General features: G+C 42.8%; 1 protein-coding gene across 1 annotated transcript; it reads left to right on the top strand.

Moving 5' to 3' along the window:
• The first annotated feature begins 2,193 nt into the window (after nt 1–2,193).
• LYPD8 (LY6/PLAUR domain containing 8) lies at nt 2,194–18,461 on the top strand. The gene is made up of 6 exons (XM_032334925.1): nt 2,194–2,235; nt 4,677–4,785; nt 5,160–5,279; nt 7,266–7,430; nt 8,727–8,864; nt 17,381–18,461. The coding sequence occupies exons 2-6, from the start codon at nt 4,731–4,733 to the stop codon at nt 17,677–17,679; spliced, it is 777 nt and encodes a 258-aa protein (XP_032190816.1). The 5' UTR covers nt 2,194–2,235; nt 4,677–4,730; the 3' UTR covers nt 17,680–18,461.
• Nucleotides 18,462–20,434: the final 1,973 nt, after the last annotated feature.

Below are 20,434 nucleotides of genomic sequence, written 5' to 3'. Positions count from 1 at the left end.
CTCCTCAACTGTCATGGGGGTTTATGATATCCATCTGTACACTATCTAGACCTCGGGATGGGCAAATCCGGGACCACTGTGAGTGGCTGCGCACAACCCAGTTCAGGATCTGCAACCACATCACACACGATCAACCCTTGCTTCTCATGCCATTGTTGTTACACAACATCAGAGAAAACACAGTGGGATGGGATGAGGGTTCCAGAAGGAAATGCTGGTTACAGCAACCATTTCTTCAGGGTCTGATGGTTCCATTTTACAGACGGGGAGCTCAGGCCAAGTGGGCCAGGTTAATAAATCACTTATTTTTGAGGGGCAAAAACTAGATTCAGGAAGTCTTTGGCCCTTTTGCCCAGGTGTCTGGTGCCTTCTGTGAAGGATTACTGTCGCTTAGCCTGATTCTCCTCTCGATTCTCAGTGTATCACCAGAGTGGCCCTTGGGACTATTATTGTGTTTTTCAAGTCCTCCATCTTTGGCTGGGGAAAGCCCAGTGCACAGGACCTTTTTCTCACCCACATCCTGCTGGATGTGGTGGCTCCTGCTGCCACCTCTCCTGCTGGACTCTCCCAGGTGGCTGGAGTGAAGACATAATAAAATTCAGTTAGGGAGGGAATTGCCTTTGTTTAGGTAAAGGCTGCTGTCGCCAACCTGAGGGCAGAAAGGGAGAAGTGGAAAAAATGAGAGATGGCCAGAGGCTCTGCTTATAAAAAATGACCTAAATTTTGCTTTCTTCATGACACCAATGCTGCAGACCCAACTATTTAAAACTGAATCCTGTTTCCTCCAGCATGGTTGATCCCTCACCTTTGCTTTTCACTGTCTTTTTGCTAGAACAATCACCAAATTCTAATGTACGCTGTCATTTGCTTATTTATCACTATTTATATTGTCTGTCTCCTACTCTAGACTATTGTCCAGGAGAGCAGTCTCTTTTTGCTCAGATACTTCCCATATGCCTAAAGAAGACCCAATGCATGGTGCAAAAAAACCCAACCAAACAAACAAAAACCAAAAAATAACCCACTGTCACCACCATCATGAAAACAAACAAACAAACAACCCCCCCCCCCAAACAAAACCCAGCAAATGTTTGTTGGATGAATGAATGGGTCTGGAAAAGGGAGGGAGAGCTGAGCCACCAAATACAGAGGGGCAGCAAATGGATAAGGGGTATTTTCAAGAGCAGGGAACTCCAAGTCTAACGGCAGGCAAGGGATGATGGTATGATGGGCCCCCCAAACCCTGTACCCTTGGTCCTCCCTCACCAATCTTGTGTGTGTGTGTGTGTGTGTGTGTGTGTGTGTGTGTGTGTGTGTGCATGTATGTGGTTTATGATGTGTGTGATTTGAGTGTGCATGCACGCCAGTGTGTGCATCAGTGTGTAGGAGTGTGTGTGTCTGAGGTAGCAAGGACTGCAGAAAGATGAGAAGCGCTGAGAACTCCAGTCCACACTCAGTGCTCAAGAGCATGCATGGCTTGGTGTGAAGGTGCTGGGAGGGGCTGACCTAGGCTCTCACCAGCAGTGGCTTCCCAGACAGCTAGGCTGTCTGAAGTGCCTAGAGTTTTGGCGGTGGCAGCAGCGATGTTTGTGGGCCCCTGACTTTGGTGTATAGACTAGGCTTCATGGCCCCTTACCCTGTAAGACTGTATTGTGGGTTTACCCTCATCTTTGTTGGACTTAGAGAGGTTAAGACAGTGGCCCCAGAGGGCCTGACCCCCTTTCCTGAGCTGCATGGTCCCCATGTGGCCTGATTCTGACTTCTGACTTTGCCTGAGCTGTGTGATCTTGGGCAAGTCTCCTACGTTTCTCTTGTGTGCCTTGGTTTCTTCATTTGTAAATGGCCCAATGAAGATGACTGCCTTAGCAGGTTGGAGTAAAGTGACGCTTGTGATTTATTAGCAGATATCAGAATGCATTCAGTGGACCAACAGGAGACAGTGTCAGGGAAACAGCTTCCTCTCTTGCATGTTACGCCAAAGTTAGGCCTTAACCAAAGTCGCACCCAGTTTCTGGAGGTCTGAGAGGGTTGACCAACAGCATAGCTGCCAAAGACTTAAGCCGCCTGTGGCCCTATGGCTTGTCAGAGGCCAGTCTGGCCCAGAAGCCTCTCCCTGCAGGCAGCCGTACTTCCTGATTGTTCAGTCACCCGCTATATAAGGCGCTTCACACACCTGCTGTAATCCTGTGCTGGGATCCACCTTCCGCAGGGCAGTCTCCAGGCCAGACTCTGAAGGTGAGGGGCTGAAGCCAATGTGTGGTGGGGGGTGGTCAGCTTGGGAGAAGCTGAAACCAAGAGAGGGGCATTGAGGGATGGCTGGGGTCGAAGACACTCTCATGGCTCTTGCTCCTTTTGCAGTGCTCAGGAGAAGGAAGTCTGGACAGGAGAGGAGTGTGGGCTGGGGTTTGCTCTCTGTTGTGCTGTGTCCTCCTCTTCACAGCTGCGTGGAACTTGCCTGTGTATAAAATGAAAGCATATGTGGAAAGACTCTTTCAGAAAATATCCAATGTAGATGAGTGGGAAGGACTTTGCAACCCTTTGCAAAGATGTTACTTGTTCTTTCAACCCTTTTCAGATGCTACTTGTTCTCCATTTCTGTTTGAGGTCTCCTGCCCCAACTGCCACCTCGCTGATTTTTCTCCTCAGAAGTGGTGAGCAGGGCCCAGGATTTTGCCACTTCTAGGCTCTGACTCTCTGCTGTGTGTTTCTGGGCTGGATCCCGATGTCTGTGGGCCTCCTTTTTTCTCCTGAAAATGAGGCTAATAATCAGGCTTATACCATAAGGAGAAGTGATTTATGCATCTGACATGGCTGCTGTGACCTCTTTACCTCTTTACCTCTTTACCCTCATCTCTTTCCATCCCCTTCCCTTCTCCACACTCACAGGCTTGAGAGGCCCTTCCCAGGAAGTTCGACCTCTGAGCCTCGCTACAGGGTTCCAGGTGGGGAGGGGTGAGCAGGCAGGGGGGCATGCAGAATGCAATACATGGAACATCTATCAAAAGTTCCAAAGCAGACATTCTTAATTTTTCTCCTTGGATTTCTGTATGATGTGGCCCTTAGATGGGCCCCTCCGCCACCCTTGACTGAATTTGTTTCTCTTCCTTTCCACCAACCCCTAATAAGTCAACGAAGGGGTCATAGTTGCCGTGGTATATGTGGTGTGTGTGTGGTATGTTTGTGGTGCAGTGAGCTGAGAGGTGGGAGGCTGGCTGCAGCTTCTAGGTAAAGGTCCAGTCTCCCTTGGTACGTAGAGCTGTCATGGTGCCACTCAGCTTTGGAGTTAAAAAGATGCAGAATGAAGTCCCAGTTTTGGTTTATGAGGCTGGGGGACTTGGGGCAGCTTTTCGTCTCTCTGCATGGGCAGATGTCTCCCCTGCCAAGTGGGGCTATAAGCCACGCTGTGCACTGGGACTTTCTGCAGTAACGGGAATGTTCCAGAGTTGTGTTGGCAAATAGGTAGTTGCTAGCCAGGTGACTGAGAAACAGAATTTTTTTTTTTTTAATTCTTTCATTTCTTCAATGAGTCTAATTTTTTTTTATTTTTAAGATTAAAAAAAATTATTTGACAGAGATCATAAGCAGGTAGATGCAGGCAGAGAGAGAGAGGAGGAAGCAGGCTCTCTGAAGAGCAGAGAGCACGATGTGGGGCTCCATCCCAGGACCCTGGGATCATAACCTGAGTTGCAGGCAGAGGTTTTAACCCACTGAGCCACCCAGGCGCTCCTCAATGAGTCTAAATTTAAGTAGCACATGCACTTTGTGACTACCATTTATAGGCTAAATAAGCTAACAGTCAGGAAGGACTCAGCGCAGAGCTAGAGCTTCCCCTCCGCGCTGCTCTGATAGACAGGCAAGTTGAAATTCTAGGAGCTCTCATTCAGGATCCTAATTAATACAGGTAACTTAGCTTTCTGATGACAGGTGATATACCAGTCGGAAGTGTGCTGGGGCTTCTGGTTTCTTCCTGCAGGTCACGTGTGGGGCTCTGGGAGTCCCATCTGTTGGAGGCAGTGTGTGTGGTGATTAGGGGCCTGGGCCAACCCTGGCTCTAACACTTCCTAGGAACGTGATTTTGACTTTGACTGGTTTATGTGGTCTCTCCAGGACTTGATTTCCCCTCTGGCAGGAGGGTGATGCTAACAGTAGTCCCTGCTTGCTACAGTGGAGGCATTTCATGAAGTAATGTACATGAACTGTTCAGAGTCAAGTAAGTGCTCAGTACGTGTCTACCAATTGGGGTGGTGATGACAGCAACAGAGGCCTTAAGTGAATTAGGTGACTGTGAACAGATATTAGCTAGAGAACTCCATTATGCTCTGGGAGAGGAGAGCCCAGCTTTCTTCTTGGAACCCATCCCCTGTGGGGCTGGCAATCATCTGCCTGCCTATGCTGTGTCTGAAGTGGCTGTGGGCAATGCCCAGGCTGTGTTTTGTGTCTCTGTGTAGATGCTTCTGTAGGCATCCAGGACTGGGGACAACCCAGACCCTGGAGCAGGTATAATGGCAGCATGGAAACTGTGTCACAGCTCTGTGCTCCCAGCTGAGAGCGCCAATTCCTTCCGTCACGAGGATGGGCTGTGTGTGTGATGTATGGAAGTCTGACTGCAACCCTAGGGGCTGTTGTGTCCCAGCAGCCTTGCAGGCTCCCTGACTGCCTTCTTTGTGTCTCTTTAGGCATAAGGTTCTGCACTACAGTCCTCATCCTCGAGAGACACCAGGTTCTGCACCATGAAGGGCATTCTTGTTGCTGCCATCATCACAGGATTCGTGGCGGCAGCTGTAGGTGAGGGAACCCACTGACACCATTTGGGAATGAAGACCCCTTTTTGTACCTCAGCAGAGTCTTCTCCCTTGGTGTTCTGGGTTCCTGTCCCATGGCCTCTATGTCAGGGTGCGGTCAGTGGAGAACATGAGACCCCTCTGAGCACACTGTCCTCAGAGAAGCTGCTCTGTGTTATGGGTCTTCCTATTGGGAAATGGTGGGGAGAAATGAATACGGGTGGCTTCATCACACAGCCTCAAATTTGGGGGATCCCAGAGGGAAGGGATGCTGTCCTGACTCTTCTTTTGCCCTGAGCTGGATGTGGTGCTTTGTCCAGGGTACAGTCTATAAGTGTCCCCTGAGTGTTGGCGATGCTGTCCATCTTGTCTCCCTAGAATCCCTACATTGTGTGCAGTGTAATTCATTGACAAACCCTTGTAACAACAGCATCATCACTGAGTGTCCCCAGGATGCCAATGCCAGCTGTACCAGTTTCATGACCAACTCTTCTTTAGGTGAGCCTGGGATGCCATAACCATTGTTTCTGGGATTTGCATGGGTGCAGGAGCTAGAGAGGGTGGTCAGGGAGGAAAGGAAGGCTGAGGAAGGGCCAGGCTATGCAATGAGAGAGACAAGGTGACGAAGATGCCTTCCAGAAGAAGCAGCACACAGGAGTGAGATGAGAATGCAGGGCCAAGCAGACAAGCCCTGTGGAATTGCTGCCTTTGACTGAAACCTCATTCTAGACCTATACTGGTGGGTGTGAGAAGCAGGGACAGCTCTTAGTTAAGTTGCAAAGCAGCCGATTTGCTCTGGGTACTTGCATTCTTCCATTTTTCTGCACCCTTCTTCCTCCCCTCAGTGCTCCTTCCTGTTCCAGACCCAACAGGCTTTCACCCAGTGATTTGCTGGCATGATTGTTACTTCTCTCCCAGAGCGCTTAGATTTCTTATTAACTTTTATTGTAGACATTTTCAAATATGCACAAGAACAGGAAGAAGAGTGTTATCAATTGCCACGTAACCACTATCCTCTGTCAACAGCGATCAACATTCTGCCTATTTTTATGGTGGTATTTTATTTCATTTTATTTTTTTAGAAGATTTTATTTATTTATTTGAAAGAGAGAGAGAGAGAGAGAGAGATCACACAAGCTGGGGGTGGGCAGAGGTAGAGGGATAGAGACAATCAGACTCCCTTCTGAGCTAGGAGCCTCACAAAGGACGATCCCAGAATCTGGAGATCACAGCCTGAGCTGAAGTCAGACAGTCAGATGCTCAACCAGCTGAGCCACCCAGGTATCCCTGCAGTGGTATTTTTTTTTTTTTTAAAGATTTTGTTCATTTATTTGACACAGAGAGAGATAGAGAGAGAGAGAGAGATAGAGAGAGAGATCACAAGCAGGCAGAATAACAGGCAGAGAGAGAGGGAGAAGCTCTCTGCTGAGCCAAGAGCCGGATGCGAGGCTCGATCCCAGGACCCTGAGATCATGACCTGAGCAGAAGGCAGCGGCTTAACCCACTGAGCCACCCAGGTACCCCTGCAGTGGTATTTTAAAGCAAACTTAGATATCATGAATGTGTACCCAAAATACTTCACTATGTATCTCTGATAAGGACTTTTTTTTCTTTTTATGTAACTACTGTATCACTATATACCCAAGAAAATTAACTGTAATTCTTTAATTTCTCTTTTAGAAAGCCATCTTAGAAATGTCCCAATTGTTTCTGATGTGTTATAGTTGATGAATCCTCACACAGCATTTTGCTGTTAGGTCTACTATTTCTAATTTGTTTTATAATAGCTACCATCACCTTTGTTTTGTTCAACAGCATTGATTTGTTGGAGAAACTGGAATGTTTGTCCTATAGCTGTCCCATATTCTGGCTTTGGTTGATTTCGTCCTTGTGGTGTCACTTCTTTTTTCCCCTATTCCTGTTGTTTTCCTGTAAACTGGACCCATACGGCTCAGTAGAACTATTTTTAATAATGAAGATGTTTTTACCAATGCTGTCCTATACAGTAGCCACATGTGGGCTATCAGCCATTTAAAATATGGTTATATGACCAAAGAGTTGAATTTTAAATTGACACATATAGCTACTGGCTACCATTCAATAGCTCTGGTCTAGAAGCTTGACTGTATGAAAGTTTAACATCATATTGCTTGTAGGACCATCATATCTGTTTGGCTGTTTATAGAGATGCTAAGACTGATCAGGGGGCCTTGGAATGTTGGCCTGAACCACCATTTTCAAGCTCCCCATCAGTCCTTGATCTGAAGTTTAGCCTGCATCTCTGCTAATCTCCTGCTAAAGGAAGGAACTACTTCATGGGGAAGGATTTTTCTGTTTGCCAGGAAACTCTCTCCAGTGTCTCTGAAATCACATTGAACTGAGGGTATGTTTTCTGCTGTTGCTTGAAGTAGTCGCTATTCAGGGTCTCTGCTCTTTCTGAAGCCACCTACCCAGGACTGACGGTCTGTGTTTCTCTTTGTGTAGGAGCAGCCAATATATACCAGTTCAAAGCCTGCTCTGCAGAGAACTGCAGGGAAAGCAGAGACATGGTTGAAGCCTTCACTGTCCATGTGTCCAATAACATACACTTCCACTTTGTAAGCCAGTGCTGCCAAGGAAAGGAGTGCAACGAGACCAGTGATGCTCCGGGTGGGTGCTGGCAATGTGCTACCCTTCTTCTAGCCTCCCAGCTCTCTCCCCTCATTTGCCACCTCTGGTCCTCACGTTCTGGTGGACATCTCAAGTCCAAGCACTTCATTTTATACCTGGGTAATATCAACAGCTGACTTAAAACAGTTGCTTGGAAAACAAATGGGAAAATCATTACTGCTGTCATGCTTTCCTCTTTTCTCAGTATAGACAGAAATCAAAGCACTCCAAGTTGTATGGAATTAGATGCTTATTAGTATTTCTCAAACTTTGTGGCACCAGGCCCTATTTTAAGACTCTAAATCTTCAAAATTATTGAGGACTCCAGAGAAATTTGATTTATGTGAATCATACTGTCAATATTTGCAGTATTAGACATTTCAAAAATTCATAGAATTTCCAAAAAATTTTAAAAATCTTTATTTAGTTCACCAAGAAATAATAAGCTCATTATATGTTAACATTCATAACATTTTTATATAGAAAAAACTGTATCTTCCAAAACAAAAAAATTAGTAAGAAGAGTGGCATTTGTTACATATTTTCTCAAAGCTCTTTAATTTCTGGCTTAATAGAAGACAACTGGGTTCTCAGATTTGCTTGTGCATTTGGTCTGTTGCAATATTTCATGTCATGTAGCCTCTAAAAAACTCAATACATTCATGAAAGAAAGAGTAAAAGAGGCAAAGAACATCTTAGTATTATCATGAAAATAACCTTGACCTTGTGGACTCCCCAGAAATGTTCTTAGGGATAACCAGGAGTTCCTGGACCACAATTTGAGAACCACTGGGCTATACCAAAGCTCTCTTTTTGGAGATGAAAACATGATCCAAAAAGGCAAAGTTAATATGCCATAGTTATAGAGTACAGTTCATTAATAGCAGAACTGGGTCTTAGTATAATTTTGTATTAAGTAATAAATAATGGCATATGTTCATTTATTCAGAGAAAGATTTAGTAATAACTACACACCTATTGGCTAATGTGCAGAATAGTTGACTAATGTTGACATTGGTTGGTTTTAGATCAAAATATTACCTTTCCCTTCTCAGCCCAACACATCCCTTGACCACAGTTCTTAAAGACTGAATGGTTTGTAAGGGGAGGTCTGAGAGATTGTGTGCTGTAACTGTTTTGATGGGACATGAGATTAGGATGACTGTTGTCTTTGTGCAATTGTCCCATTCTCAAGATCTCTCTGGCCAGAATCTTTGCTTGCTTGTCCCCTTTGGTACAAGGCAGTACCATGTTCTATGTTCGACTCTTCTAAATTAATGGTTCTTATCCTACCAGCTCCTCCCGTGGAAGACATGTCCAGCAACGTAGAGTGTCCTGCATGTTATGGATCTAATGAAAGTTCTTGTAATGAGCAATTCAGGAAATGTTATAAAGAAGAACGGTGTGTCAATCTAGTTGCAGAATTTAAGAATGGTACGTCCTGGGGTTTCAATTCCCTGTTACGGAACTTGAGTTGGAAACAATTTACACCTTGGGTAATAAGTTTGGGGTTAACAAAAGAAGGCTGGTAGAGTTTAGTAGGGGAAAAGGATAAAGTCAGAATGCCTTTGAGATAGCGAGGCTGTCGATGGAGCCTCAGGCTGGTTGCTCTCTCTACCTCCTTAGTCCAGAACCATTCTTCCTGAGCTGTCCGACTCTTGAACCCTGTTCTCCTGTGGCTTATAATCAAGTCAGGCTCATTTAAGTGCATCATGTCATTCCTGGCATTTACTTCTTTACTAGGTTGCATTGTTCTCTGTGTGCATGTGGGTTGGACTTTTATTTCCTTTTAACCCTACATTTATTTTCTCTACCAGTCACTGAGAGGTGCTGGCTTATGACAACTTGGGTCTCCTCACTGAAAAAGAGTCAGAATGGGCTTTAATAGCCAACCAGTTGTACTTTTCTACAGAAATAATTTGATAATAACCATTATGGAATAAAAATTAACCAGTATAAAATACAGATGTTATGACACAACATCTGCTTGAATACTTAAAGAATAATATAGTTATTAGTTGGGGTAAGTTAATTACTGTTAAACAGCAACCTCTAAATCATCTGGCTCTATGTAACAGATGTTTATTTCTTGCTCATATGGCAGTTTCTTGCAGGGTCCCTGGGCCTGTGTTCTTTCTATCTGGAGCCTCTGGCTCCCACCCACCCATGACTGGGCAACTCCCTACTGTATTCTGTGCCTCTCACCAGCAGGTGGGGGAAGACAGGGAGTGGAGGAAGGCAGGAAGGTTTTCATAGACAAAGCAGGAAAGCACGTACATCACTCTCTCTCACATTCCGTTGGCTGGGACCAAAATGTCACTGGAGGGTAGAAATGCAGTCTAATGGTGTTTAGTGGTCGTCCAGCAGGAAAGGAAGAGACATGAAGCTAAAATGTACAGCTAGCCAGTCTCTGTCACAATGTGGCTCAGAATAGTAACAGCTTAAGGGCACTAACACTCAGGTACAATTTGATTTCAACTTTTATTAATGGCAATTGTAGTACTGGAAATCCATGCTGAACTGTAATTGCAGGTTTCTCAGTGAGACAAAACATCTCAAGTATCCTGAACCTCTTTTTACTTTTTTTTAAGGTTTATATTTTTAGAACAGTTTTAAATTCACAGCAAAACCGAGAGGAAGGTAGAGAGGTTTCCCAGATACCCCTGTCCCAACATATACATACCTCCCCCACTGTCAACATTCTCCACCAAAATGGTACCTCCATGAGTCCATGAACCTATGCTGATGCATCATTATAGGGTCCCTGGTTTACTGTTTTTACCCATGGTCCATAGGGTTACTGTTTATGTTGCATATTATATGGGTTTCGACACTTGTGAGTATAATCCGGCATTATAGTATCACACCGAGTAACTTCACTGTCCTAAAAATCCTCTGTGCTCTATTAATCTCTATCCCCTGGCAACCTCTGATCTTTGTAATCTCCCCATAATTTTGCTGTTATCAGAATATCATATATTTGTAATCATACAGTATGTACCTTTTCACATTGACTTATTGCACTTAGTATTATGTATTTAAAGATTTAAAAATTTTTTAAGTCTGTAGGATGTCTACACAGCCCTGATGTTTAATTCTTTTTTTTAGTCTTTTAAAAAATTATTTATTTATTTTCAGCATAACAGTATTCATTATTTTTGCACCACACCCAGTGCTCCATGCAATCCCATACATACCCACCACCTGGAACCCCGATCTCCCACCCCACGCCCCTTCAAAACCCTCAGATTGTTTTTCAGAGTCCATAGTCTCTCATGGTTCACCTCCCCTTCCAATTTACCCCAACTCCCTTCTCCTCTCTAACTCCCCATGTCCTCCATGCTATTTGTTATGCTCCACAAATAAGTGAAACCATATGATAATTGACTTTATCTGCTTGACTTATTTCACTCAGCATAATCTCTTCCAGTCCCGTCCATGTTGCTACAAAAGGTGGGTATTCATCCTTTCTGATGGAGGCATAATACTCCATAGTGTATATGGACCACATTTTCCTTATCCATTCGTCCGTTGAAGGGCATCTTGATTCTTTCCAAAGTTTGGCGACTGTGGCCATTGCTGCTATAAACATTGGGGTACAAATGGCCCTTCTTTTCACGACACCTGTATCCTTGGGGTAAATACCCAGGAGTGCAATGACAGGGTCATAGAGAAGTTCTATTTTCAATTTCTTGAGGAATCTCCACACTGTTCTCCAAAGAGGCTGCAACAACTTGCATTCCCACCAACAGTGGAAGAGGGTTCCCCTTTCTCCACATCCCTTCCAACATATGTTGTTTCCTGATTTGTTAATTTTGGCCATTCTAACTGGTGCAAGGAGATATCTCAATGTGGTTTTAATTTGAATCTCCCTGAGGGCTAGTGATGATGAACATTTTTTCATGTGTCTGATAGCCATTTGTGTGTCTTGATTGGAGAAGTGTCTGTTCATATCTTCTTCCCATTTTTTGATACATTTGCCTGTTTCGTTTGTGTTGAGTTTGAGGGGTTCGTTATAGATCCTGGATATCAACCTTTTGTCTGTACTGTCATTTGCAAATATCTTCTCCCATTCCATGGGTTGCCTCTTTGTTTTCTTGACTCTTTCCTTTGCTGTGCAGAAGCTTCTGATTTTGATGAAGTTCCAAAAGTTAATCTTCGCTTTAGTTTCCTTTGCCTTTGGAGACATATCTTGAAAGAAGTTGCTGTGGCTGATATCGAAGAGATTACTGCCTATGTTCTCCTCTAGGATTCTGATGGATTCCTGTCTCACATTTAGGTCTTTTATCCATTTTGAGTTGATCTTTGTGTATGGTGTAAGAGAATGGTCGAGTTTCATTCTTCTACATATAGGTGCCCAGCACCATTTATTGAAGAGACTTTCTGTTTTCCACTATATATTTTTTCCTGTTTTGTCAAAGATTAATTGACCATAGAGTTGAGGGTCCATATCTGGGCTCTCTACTCTGTTCCACTGGTCTATGTGTCTGTTCTTATGCCAGTACCATGCTGTCTTGGTGATCACAGTTTTGTAATAAAGCTTGAAATCAGGTAATGTGATGCCTCCCGTTTTTTTGTTTTTCAACATTTCCTTAGCGATTCGCGGTCTCTTCTGATTCCATACAAATTTTTGGATTCTTTGCCCCAGCTCCTTGAAGAATACCAGTGGAATTTTGATTGGAATGGCATTAAAAGTATAGATTGCTCTAGGCAGTATAGACATTTTAACAATGTTTAATCTTCTGATCCAAGAGCATGGAATGGTCTTCCATCTTTTTGTGTCTTCTTCAGTTTCTTTCATGAGTGTTCTGTAGTTCCTCAAGTACAGATCCTTTACCTCTTTGGTTAGGTTTATTCCCAAGTATCTTATGATTCTTGGTGCTATAGTAAATGGAATCAATTCTCTAATTTCCCTTTCTGTATTTTCATTGTTAGTGTATAAGGAAGCCAGTGATTTCTGTACATTGACTTTGTATCCTGCCACATTGCTGAATTGCTCTATGAGTTCTAGTAGTTTGGGGGTGGAGTCTTTTGGGTTTTCCATATAAGGAATCATGTCATCTGCGAAGAGAGAGAGTTTGGCTTCTTCATTGCCAATTTGGATACCTTTTATTTCTCTTTGTTGTCTGATTGCTGTTGCTAGGACTTCTAATACTATATTGAACAAGAGTGGTGAGAGTGGGCATCCTTGTCGTGTTCCTGATCTCAACGGGAAGGCTGCAAGCTTTTTCCCATTGAGGATGATATTTGCTGTGGGTCTTTCATAGATAGATTTGATGAAGTTCAGGAATGTTCCCTCTATCCCTATACTTTGAAGCGTTTTAATCAGGAATGAATGCTGGATTTTGTCAAATGCTTTTTCTGCATCTATTGAGAGGACCATGTGGCTCTTCTCTCTTCTCTTATTAATTTGTTGTATCACATTGATTGATTTGCGAATGTTGAACCATCCTTGTAGCCCAGGGATGAATCCCACATGATCATGGTGGATAATCTTTTTAATGTGCTGTTGCATCCTGCTTGCTAGGATCTTGTTGAGAATCTTAGGGTCCATATTCATCAGTGATATTGGTCTGAAATTCTCCTTTTTGGTAGGGTGTTTGCCTGGTTTGGGGATCAGGGTAATGCTGGCTTCATAGAAAGAGTCAGGAAGTTTTCCTTCTGCTTCAATTTTTTGTAACACTTCAGGAGAATAGGTGTTATTTCTTCTTTGAAAGTTTGGTAGAATTCCCCAGGGAATCCGTCAGGTCCTGGGCTCTTGTTTTTTGAAAGGTTTTTGATCACTGCTTCAATCTCGTTACTAGGTATATGTCTATTCAAGTTGTCAATTTCTTCCAGGTTCCATTTTGGGAGTTTATAGTTTTCCGGGAATGCATCCATTTCATCTTGGTTGCTTAGCTTATTGGAATATAACTGTTGATAATAACTTCTGATGATTGTTTCTACTTCCTTGGTGTTTGTTGTGATCTCTCCCTTTTCATTCATAATTTTATGAATTTGGGCTTTATTTCTTTTCTTTTGGATTAGTGTGGCCAATCAATCTTATTGATTCTTTCAAAAAACCAGATTCTAGTTTCATTGATACGTTCTACTGTGTCTCTGGTTTCTACCTCATTGATCTCAGCTCTAATCTTGATGATTTCCCTTCTTATGTGTGGAGTTGGTTTGATTTGTTGTTGATTTTCCAGTTCTTTAAGGTATAGAGACAGCTGGTGTATTCTGTATTTTTCAATTTTTTTGAGGGAGGCTTGGATGGCTATGTATTTCCCCCTTAGGACTGCCTTTGCTGTATCCCATAGGTTTTGGACCGAAGTGTCTTCATTGTCATTGGTTTCCCTGAATTGTTTCAGTTTTTTGATCTCCTGGTTCATCCAAGCATTCTTAAGCAAGGTGGTCTTTAGCCTCCTGGTGTTTGTGTTCCTTTGGAACATTTCCTTGTAATTGAGCTCCAGTTTCAAAGCATTGTGATCTGAGAATATGCTGGGAATAATCTCAGTCTTTTGGTTTCAGTTGAGTCCTGATTTGTGACCCAGTACATGGTCTATTCTGGAGAAGGTTCCATGTGCACATGAGAAGAATGAGTATTCTGTTGTTTTAGGGTGCAATGTTCTGTATATATCTATGAGGTCCATCTGGTCCAATGTGTCATTCAATGCTCTTGTTTCTTTATTGATTTTCTGCTTCAATGATCTATTTCTGAGAGAGGCATGTTAAGATCTCCTACTATTAATGTATTCATATCAATATGACTCTTTATCTTGATTAACAGTTTTCTTCTGTAATTGGCTGCTCCCATATTGGGGGCTTAGATATTTACAATTGTTAGATCATCTTGGTGGATAGTCCCTTTAAGAATGATGTAGTGTCCTTCTGTATCTCTGGCTACAGTCTTTAGTCTAAAATCTAATTTATCTGACATGAGAATCACTACCCCGGCCTTTTTTTGAGGCCCATTGGCATGAAAGATTCTTCTCTATCCCTTCACTTTCAGTCTGGGTGTATCTTTAGGTTCAAAATGGGTCTCTTGTAGAGAGCTTATGGATGGTTTTGTTGTTTTATCCAATCTGCAACCCTGTGCCACTTTATGGGCACTTTTAGGCCATTCACATTTAGAGTAATTATTGATAGATATGTTTTTATTGACATCGTGTTACCTTTGAAGTCTTTCTTTCTGTAGATTGTCTCTATATTTCTGTTCAATGCTATTCTTGGGATTTTTCCTCTTTTATAGAACCCTCCTTAATATTTCCTGCAGTGTCTGCTTGGTGGTTGCATAGTCTTTTAAGCCTTCCCGGTGTTGGAAACTCTTTATCTCTCCATCCATTTTCAATGTCTGTCTTGCTGGATAAAGTATTCTTGGCTGTATGTTCTTCTCATTTATTGCCCTGAATATGTCTTGCCAGCCTTTTCTGGCTTACCACATCTCTGTGGACAGGTCTGACAGTATTTTGATGGACTTTCCTCTGTACGTAAGGAGCTCTTTGTCCTAGCAGCTTTCAAGAGATTATACCTACAATTATGATTCCTCAATTTGACTATCAGGTGTCGTGATTTTTTTTGGAATGTATAATCTTGGGTGGAGACCGTTCAGCCTCTAGTCCATGAACGCTGGTTCCATTTGTGAGATTGGGAAAATGTTCATGAAGAACTTGTTCCACTATATCTTCTAGACTTCTTTCTTTATCCTCCCCTTCAGGGATTCCAGTAATTCTGACATTGGAACATTTCATGGCATCATTTATTTCCCTGATTGTGTTTTTGTGGTTTCTAAGCTGTTTGTTCCAGGCTTCCTCCTGATCCTTTCTCTCTATCTGTTTGTCCTCCAGATCACTAATTCTATCTTCTGTCTCAGTTACCCTAGCTTTGAGAGAATTTAGATTAGATTGGAACTCATTGAGAGCATTGTGAAGTTCATCCCTGGTAGCTTTCAGCTCAGCCCTAACATTATGAATATCCTGTCTGGTCGCTTTCATTTCGGCCCTAATCAATTCCGTTTGGTCATCCATGGATTTCTCCAACCTAGCTATTGCCTGGATAATTGTTAGCCTGAATTATTTTTCCCACATATTGTCTATGTTGACAGCCATTAGCTCTGTTGCAGAAGGCCCATCCTCTGTATTTTTCTTCTGTTTTGCATTCCTCCTCCTAGTCATTTTGGTGAGAGATGACTGAAGGAATGTAGCTGGTTGTATTGACCGTGGTGCAGTCAGGGTGCACCCTGGAATGCTTCTGAGCAATCAGGATTCCCCACCCAAATGAGAGAAAAAAGAAAAGAAAAAGAAAAATAGAGAGAGAGAGAGAGAGAGAGAGAGATACGGTAGAACGGGAAGATAAAAGAGAAGTTTCAGCCCAAATGGGCCCCAAGGTAAGATTTATGAAGTATACAAACAAAAACAAACAGACTGATAAAAGTATATGACAAGAGAAAAAAATTTTATATATATAAAATATATCAAAAACAAACAAAAAGACTGATAAAAGTATATGACAAGAGAAAAAAAATTTTATATATATAAAATATATATATAAATATATATAAAATATATAAAAAATATATATTTTATATATATAAAATTTTTTTCTCTTGTCATATACTTTTATCAGTCTTTTTGTTTGTTTTTGTTTGTATACTTCATAAATTTTTTCAAATATTCATATTGAATATTTTTTTCAAATAAAGGAAGAACCTCATCAAAAAGAACCCCACGTGTAAGATTTATATACTATCAGGACAAACACAAAAACACAGAAACACTGCCCACTGGCGTCTTCTGCCTCTGTAGAGATCCAGACGTGTATAATTCTGATCTCAGGCTGATTTCATGGGTGATTGGATTTCTTTGGTAGGTAATGAGCTCACTTTAGGGTACAGGTTGAAAAGTGCCTCCTCCTACTTACCTGCCATCTTGTCCCCCCTCTGAAGTTTAATTCTTAAGCTATATGTGAGGAGAACAATAACATCAGAAAGACTCTCTTTCTGCTTACTTTGTTCCCAGGTGTCTTTTGATGCCAAGGGTGGAATTTTTAAAAAATCCATAACATTTGACTTAATCTGAAAGCCAGACAGATCAAAACCATCATACACGTAGGGCTTTTTTCTTTGTTGTTTTTTTTCCCCAAGGTCACTTTTCCCCCCAATACTATAGATATGTGCCAAATAGCACACTTTTCTAGCTTGCTGTAATTCAATCTCCAGCACTGCTATTTTCTACAAAAATGACTTAATTGTTTTCTTCAAATGGATTTGGAGATTTCTCTTTCCTTTTCAGAGCAAGTTTATAGCCCTTCTGATAAGTAGCTAGTCCCGTCCTCCAGTTCCTTCCTTCCCTTTGAACTGCATGTCCTCCAGGCCTGTTGAAGTTGTAGCCAACAGAGCAATACTGACATATAGTAGGAGCTCAATAAAGGTAGTGCAGTCACATTTTTGTTTGCACATTCCCTTGTCCTTTTCCTAGGATTTGCACCTTAAAAAAGAGTTAAACACAATATTATTCAGATTTAGAATTAAGATCATCTCCAGATATTTTTTCCTTCTCAGAGAAAACTCAGGTCCAGAGAAGAGTGGGGATGGAGAGCAGAGCCTGGAGGAGGGGAGTCTGGGAGAAGTCTTTCCTGGATTGAGAGCACAGGGCCCTAGGGTGTCTGAGCCCATCCCAGCTCTTCAGGAAAACATTGGAGACATGAGAGCCAGGCCTATTTCTGGCCTTCATCTGTGAGGTCAGGCTTCCATCCATGTTCTAGAGCTTCAGTTTCTTTCGGGTTTAGGTGCAGGAGGGTGGCTGGGCTCTGACCTTCATGGTTCCTCTGCCATTACCATTTGGTGTTTTTGATCCTGGGCTCCTTCCTCCAAGCTCCTGTTTTAGGACCAGACCTAAAACAGATTGCTGAGAGACCTGCAGAGGAAGGGTGAGAGGGCAGTGAAGTCCTTATCATCTCCATTGCATTCACAGAGACTAAGAAGTTCTTGTTGAGGGGCTGTTCCAACATCAGCAACTCCACCTGTCAGTTCCTGTCTGCTGAGAACCGGACAGTTGGAGGAGTCATCTTCCGAAAGTTCGAGTGTGTAGGCAGTGCTAACTCCTCCTCAACTGCCATTCCCAACCCAACCCTGACCACCCCACTTGCCAGCAGCTCCAATGCCTCCTCAGCACCCACCTCCAATGAGCCCACCACTCCGGACACTGGCTCCAAAGTCTCCTTCACCCCTGCGGCCCTTGCCAGCCTCCTCCTGCTGGGGCTGCTGATCTGAGGTTCATCTGCTGCTGATCTGAGGCTCATCCTGCCCTCAGCTGCTTCACCTTTCCCCTATTTAACTCCTCAGTAAATAGCAGCCACAGCCCTCCAGGCAAAGCCCTGTAACAGCTGCATTTTTCTGCATTATTAAAGCACTGTTCACTGGCTGTCCTCATAGGTTCCTTTGCATCAATTCCTAGTTCCTTTGCATCAATTCCTAGTTCCTTGCATTAAAATCTGTGGGCTCCTAGGACATCCCTAATCCCCGTCCAGCTTGAGATTGAGAAACACAGCTTTCACTTTGTTGGCACTTTCTGCCTGCAGCCCTGACTTCTGGGGACTTATCTGCCACCATCCCCACCCACACACTGAGCGAGTGCCCAGACATGCCTGTAATGTCTTGTGTTGTCCCTAGCACAGATATCTGTCCGTTCAGTGATTGTCCAGGCTCTGGTCACAGGCCCATAGTGACATAGTCCACAGGACCCAAAGAGGGGTGCAGAGGGGTTGCAGAAACCTCGCCAACTCCCCTGCCTAACCTCCCAGGCAGAGACATAACGCTGTTGGTGCTCAGGCTGACCAGGTATCTTATAGCCTTGTACAGAATGGAACATAGCTATGGAGCCCCAGTCCCTCTTCTCAGAGAACCTATAATCAAAGGCAGAGTTTTTGACTCCATGTCCGATACCCAGGGAGCAAGAAAGCTGTTCAATACAATATGCACAGAAGTCCAGGTTTGGCAAATAAGCTGGGTCTTGAGCTGGACGTGGGAGAATGGCATTTTCTGTAATAAAAAAAATTTAAAGGTGTAAACCAGTGTATGTCTTTGTTGTCTAGACCTACTAACAATACATCAAGAGCAAAGCCACCAGAAAGGCAAACTGGTGGTAGCTCATCATCACATTCATTCTTTTTTTAATCAATTAATTAACATGCAATGTATTATTAGTTTCAGAGATAGAGTTTAGTGATTAATCGGTTGCATATAACACCCAGTGCTCATTACATCACGTTCCCTCCTTAACGTCCATCACCCAGTTACCCCATTCCCCCACCACTTTCCCTTCAGCAACCTCAGTTTCCTATAGTTAAGAATCTCTTATGGTTTGTCTCTGCCTCTGATTTTGTCTCATTTTATTCTTATTTATGTATTTATTTTAGCTTTTTATTTCAAGGTAAGTTTAGACTTACTAAAAAGTTGCAAAAATAGCACAGAGAATTCTAGAAACCCCCTTGTTAGGTCCGTAATCAAAGGAGCAAGATAGATACAAAGCAAAGGTCAAGCAAAGCTTTATTTGTGCCAAGCATTGAGAACCAAACTGACCGGTTGAGGCCATCTCTTACAAAGAGGCGACCCCTCCCAGCCTCACAGGCTAACGTTTATAGAGCAAAGGCCATGTGGTTGAGCCTGGCCACACACAGATGGCCAATGAGATTGCAACACACAGAAAAAACTGCACAGTCATGCTAGGTCACACACGGGTGGCCAATTGAATTTCAATTTACCCTAGTAGATATTTAAATTATCCTATCACTTTGGTCAGAATTGGCTCCCAAAAGGCAGGACCCACATTTCTTGGTAGCTAGGGAGACAGTATGCATGCCCCATTGATTTCATGTCTCCACCTGGCCTGACCTGCCTTGTATTTGGGCTTTGTTACCTGGGACTGCTTTCCTGGACTTGTTTTTAAGTAAGTTCTCTGGGGGGGAGGGGGTCAGTTTAAGTTTTACTGCATAAACAACAACAGGTTGATTTAAACAAAATCACTATTTAACTGGATGGAATCGCTCTGGCTAAATAGGCCCTTACACCCCTCATCCACCTTTCTTTCAAGTTTGCATGTTACATAATATGCTACAGTTACTGAAACCAAGAAATTAGCATTAACACAGTATTATTAACTAATAGATCTTCACCAACTTTCACTAATGTAATTTTTCTGGTCTAGGATCCAACTTTTTGCATTTAATTGCTATATTTATTCAAGCTTCCACAATCTGTGACAGTTCTGGAGTTTTTCCTTTACTGGTCAGTTATTTCCCAGAATGTCCTTCAATTTGAGTTTACCTGAAGTTTTGTCATTACAAGATTGACGTTATGCATTTTCCACAAGAATCCTACAGAAGTAGTGTGTCTTCAAACTGAGGGTTGCTGGAAGGGAGAGGGGTGGGAGGACAGGGTGGCTGGGTGATGGACATTGGGGAGGGTATATGTTATGGTGAGTGCTGTGGATTGTGTAAGACTGATGAATCACAGAGCTGTACACCTGGGGCAAATAATACATTATATGTTAATAATAATAATAAAAAAATAACATGTTTTTCTCAGTGGGTCTTACCAGGAAGTATATGATGTTGATGTGTTATATCGCTGCTGTTATTTAACCTTGCTTGCTTGTTGAAGTGGCATATTCCAGGTTTCTCCAGTGTAAAATTATTTTTTTCCCCTTGTCATTAATAATAGGTTATGTTGTGCTGCTATAACAAATAAATCTTAGTCAAAAAATTTTTAAATATAAGCAAAAGGATTTAATTCAATGATAGTTCATTTCTTAGTTATTTAAACCTCTACAGATATTCCTGACTGGGCAACTGTCCTGGGAAGCTATCCTCTGAGACTGAAAAAGAAACCAGGATCCTTTTATCTCATGGTTCCCCCATGCCATGGAACTCTTGGGCTCTCAGTGAAGTGTTCTGTGGCTAGCCGGCTGACAGGTGGAGAGACAGAGGGAGCCCAGAGGTCTACACAGCATGCTCTGGGACAAGCCCTG

Source organism: Mustela erminea, chromosome 3 (assembly GCF_009829155.1).
Source record: "Mustela erminea isolate mMusErm1 chromosome 3, mMusErm1.Pri, whole genome shotgun sequence".
NCBI lineage: Eukaryota > Metazoa > Chordata > Mammalia > Carnivora > Mustelidae > Mustela > Mustela erminea.
The sequence above is the reverse complement of the archived record's forward strand: the minus strand, read 5'-3'. Positions and strand labels throughout refer to the sequence as shown.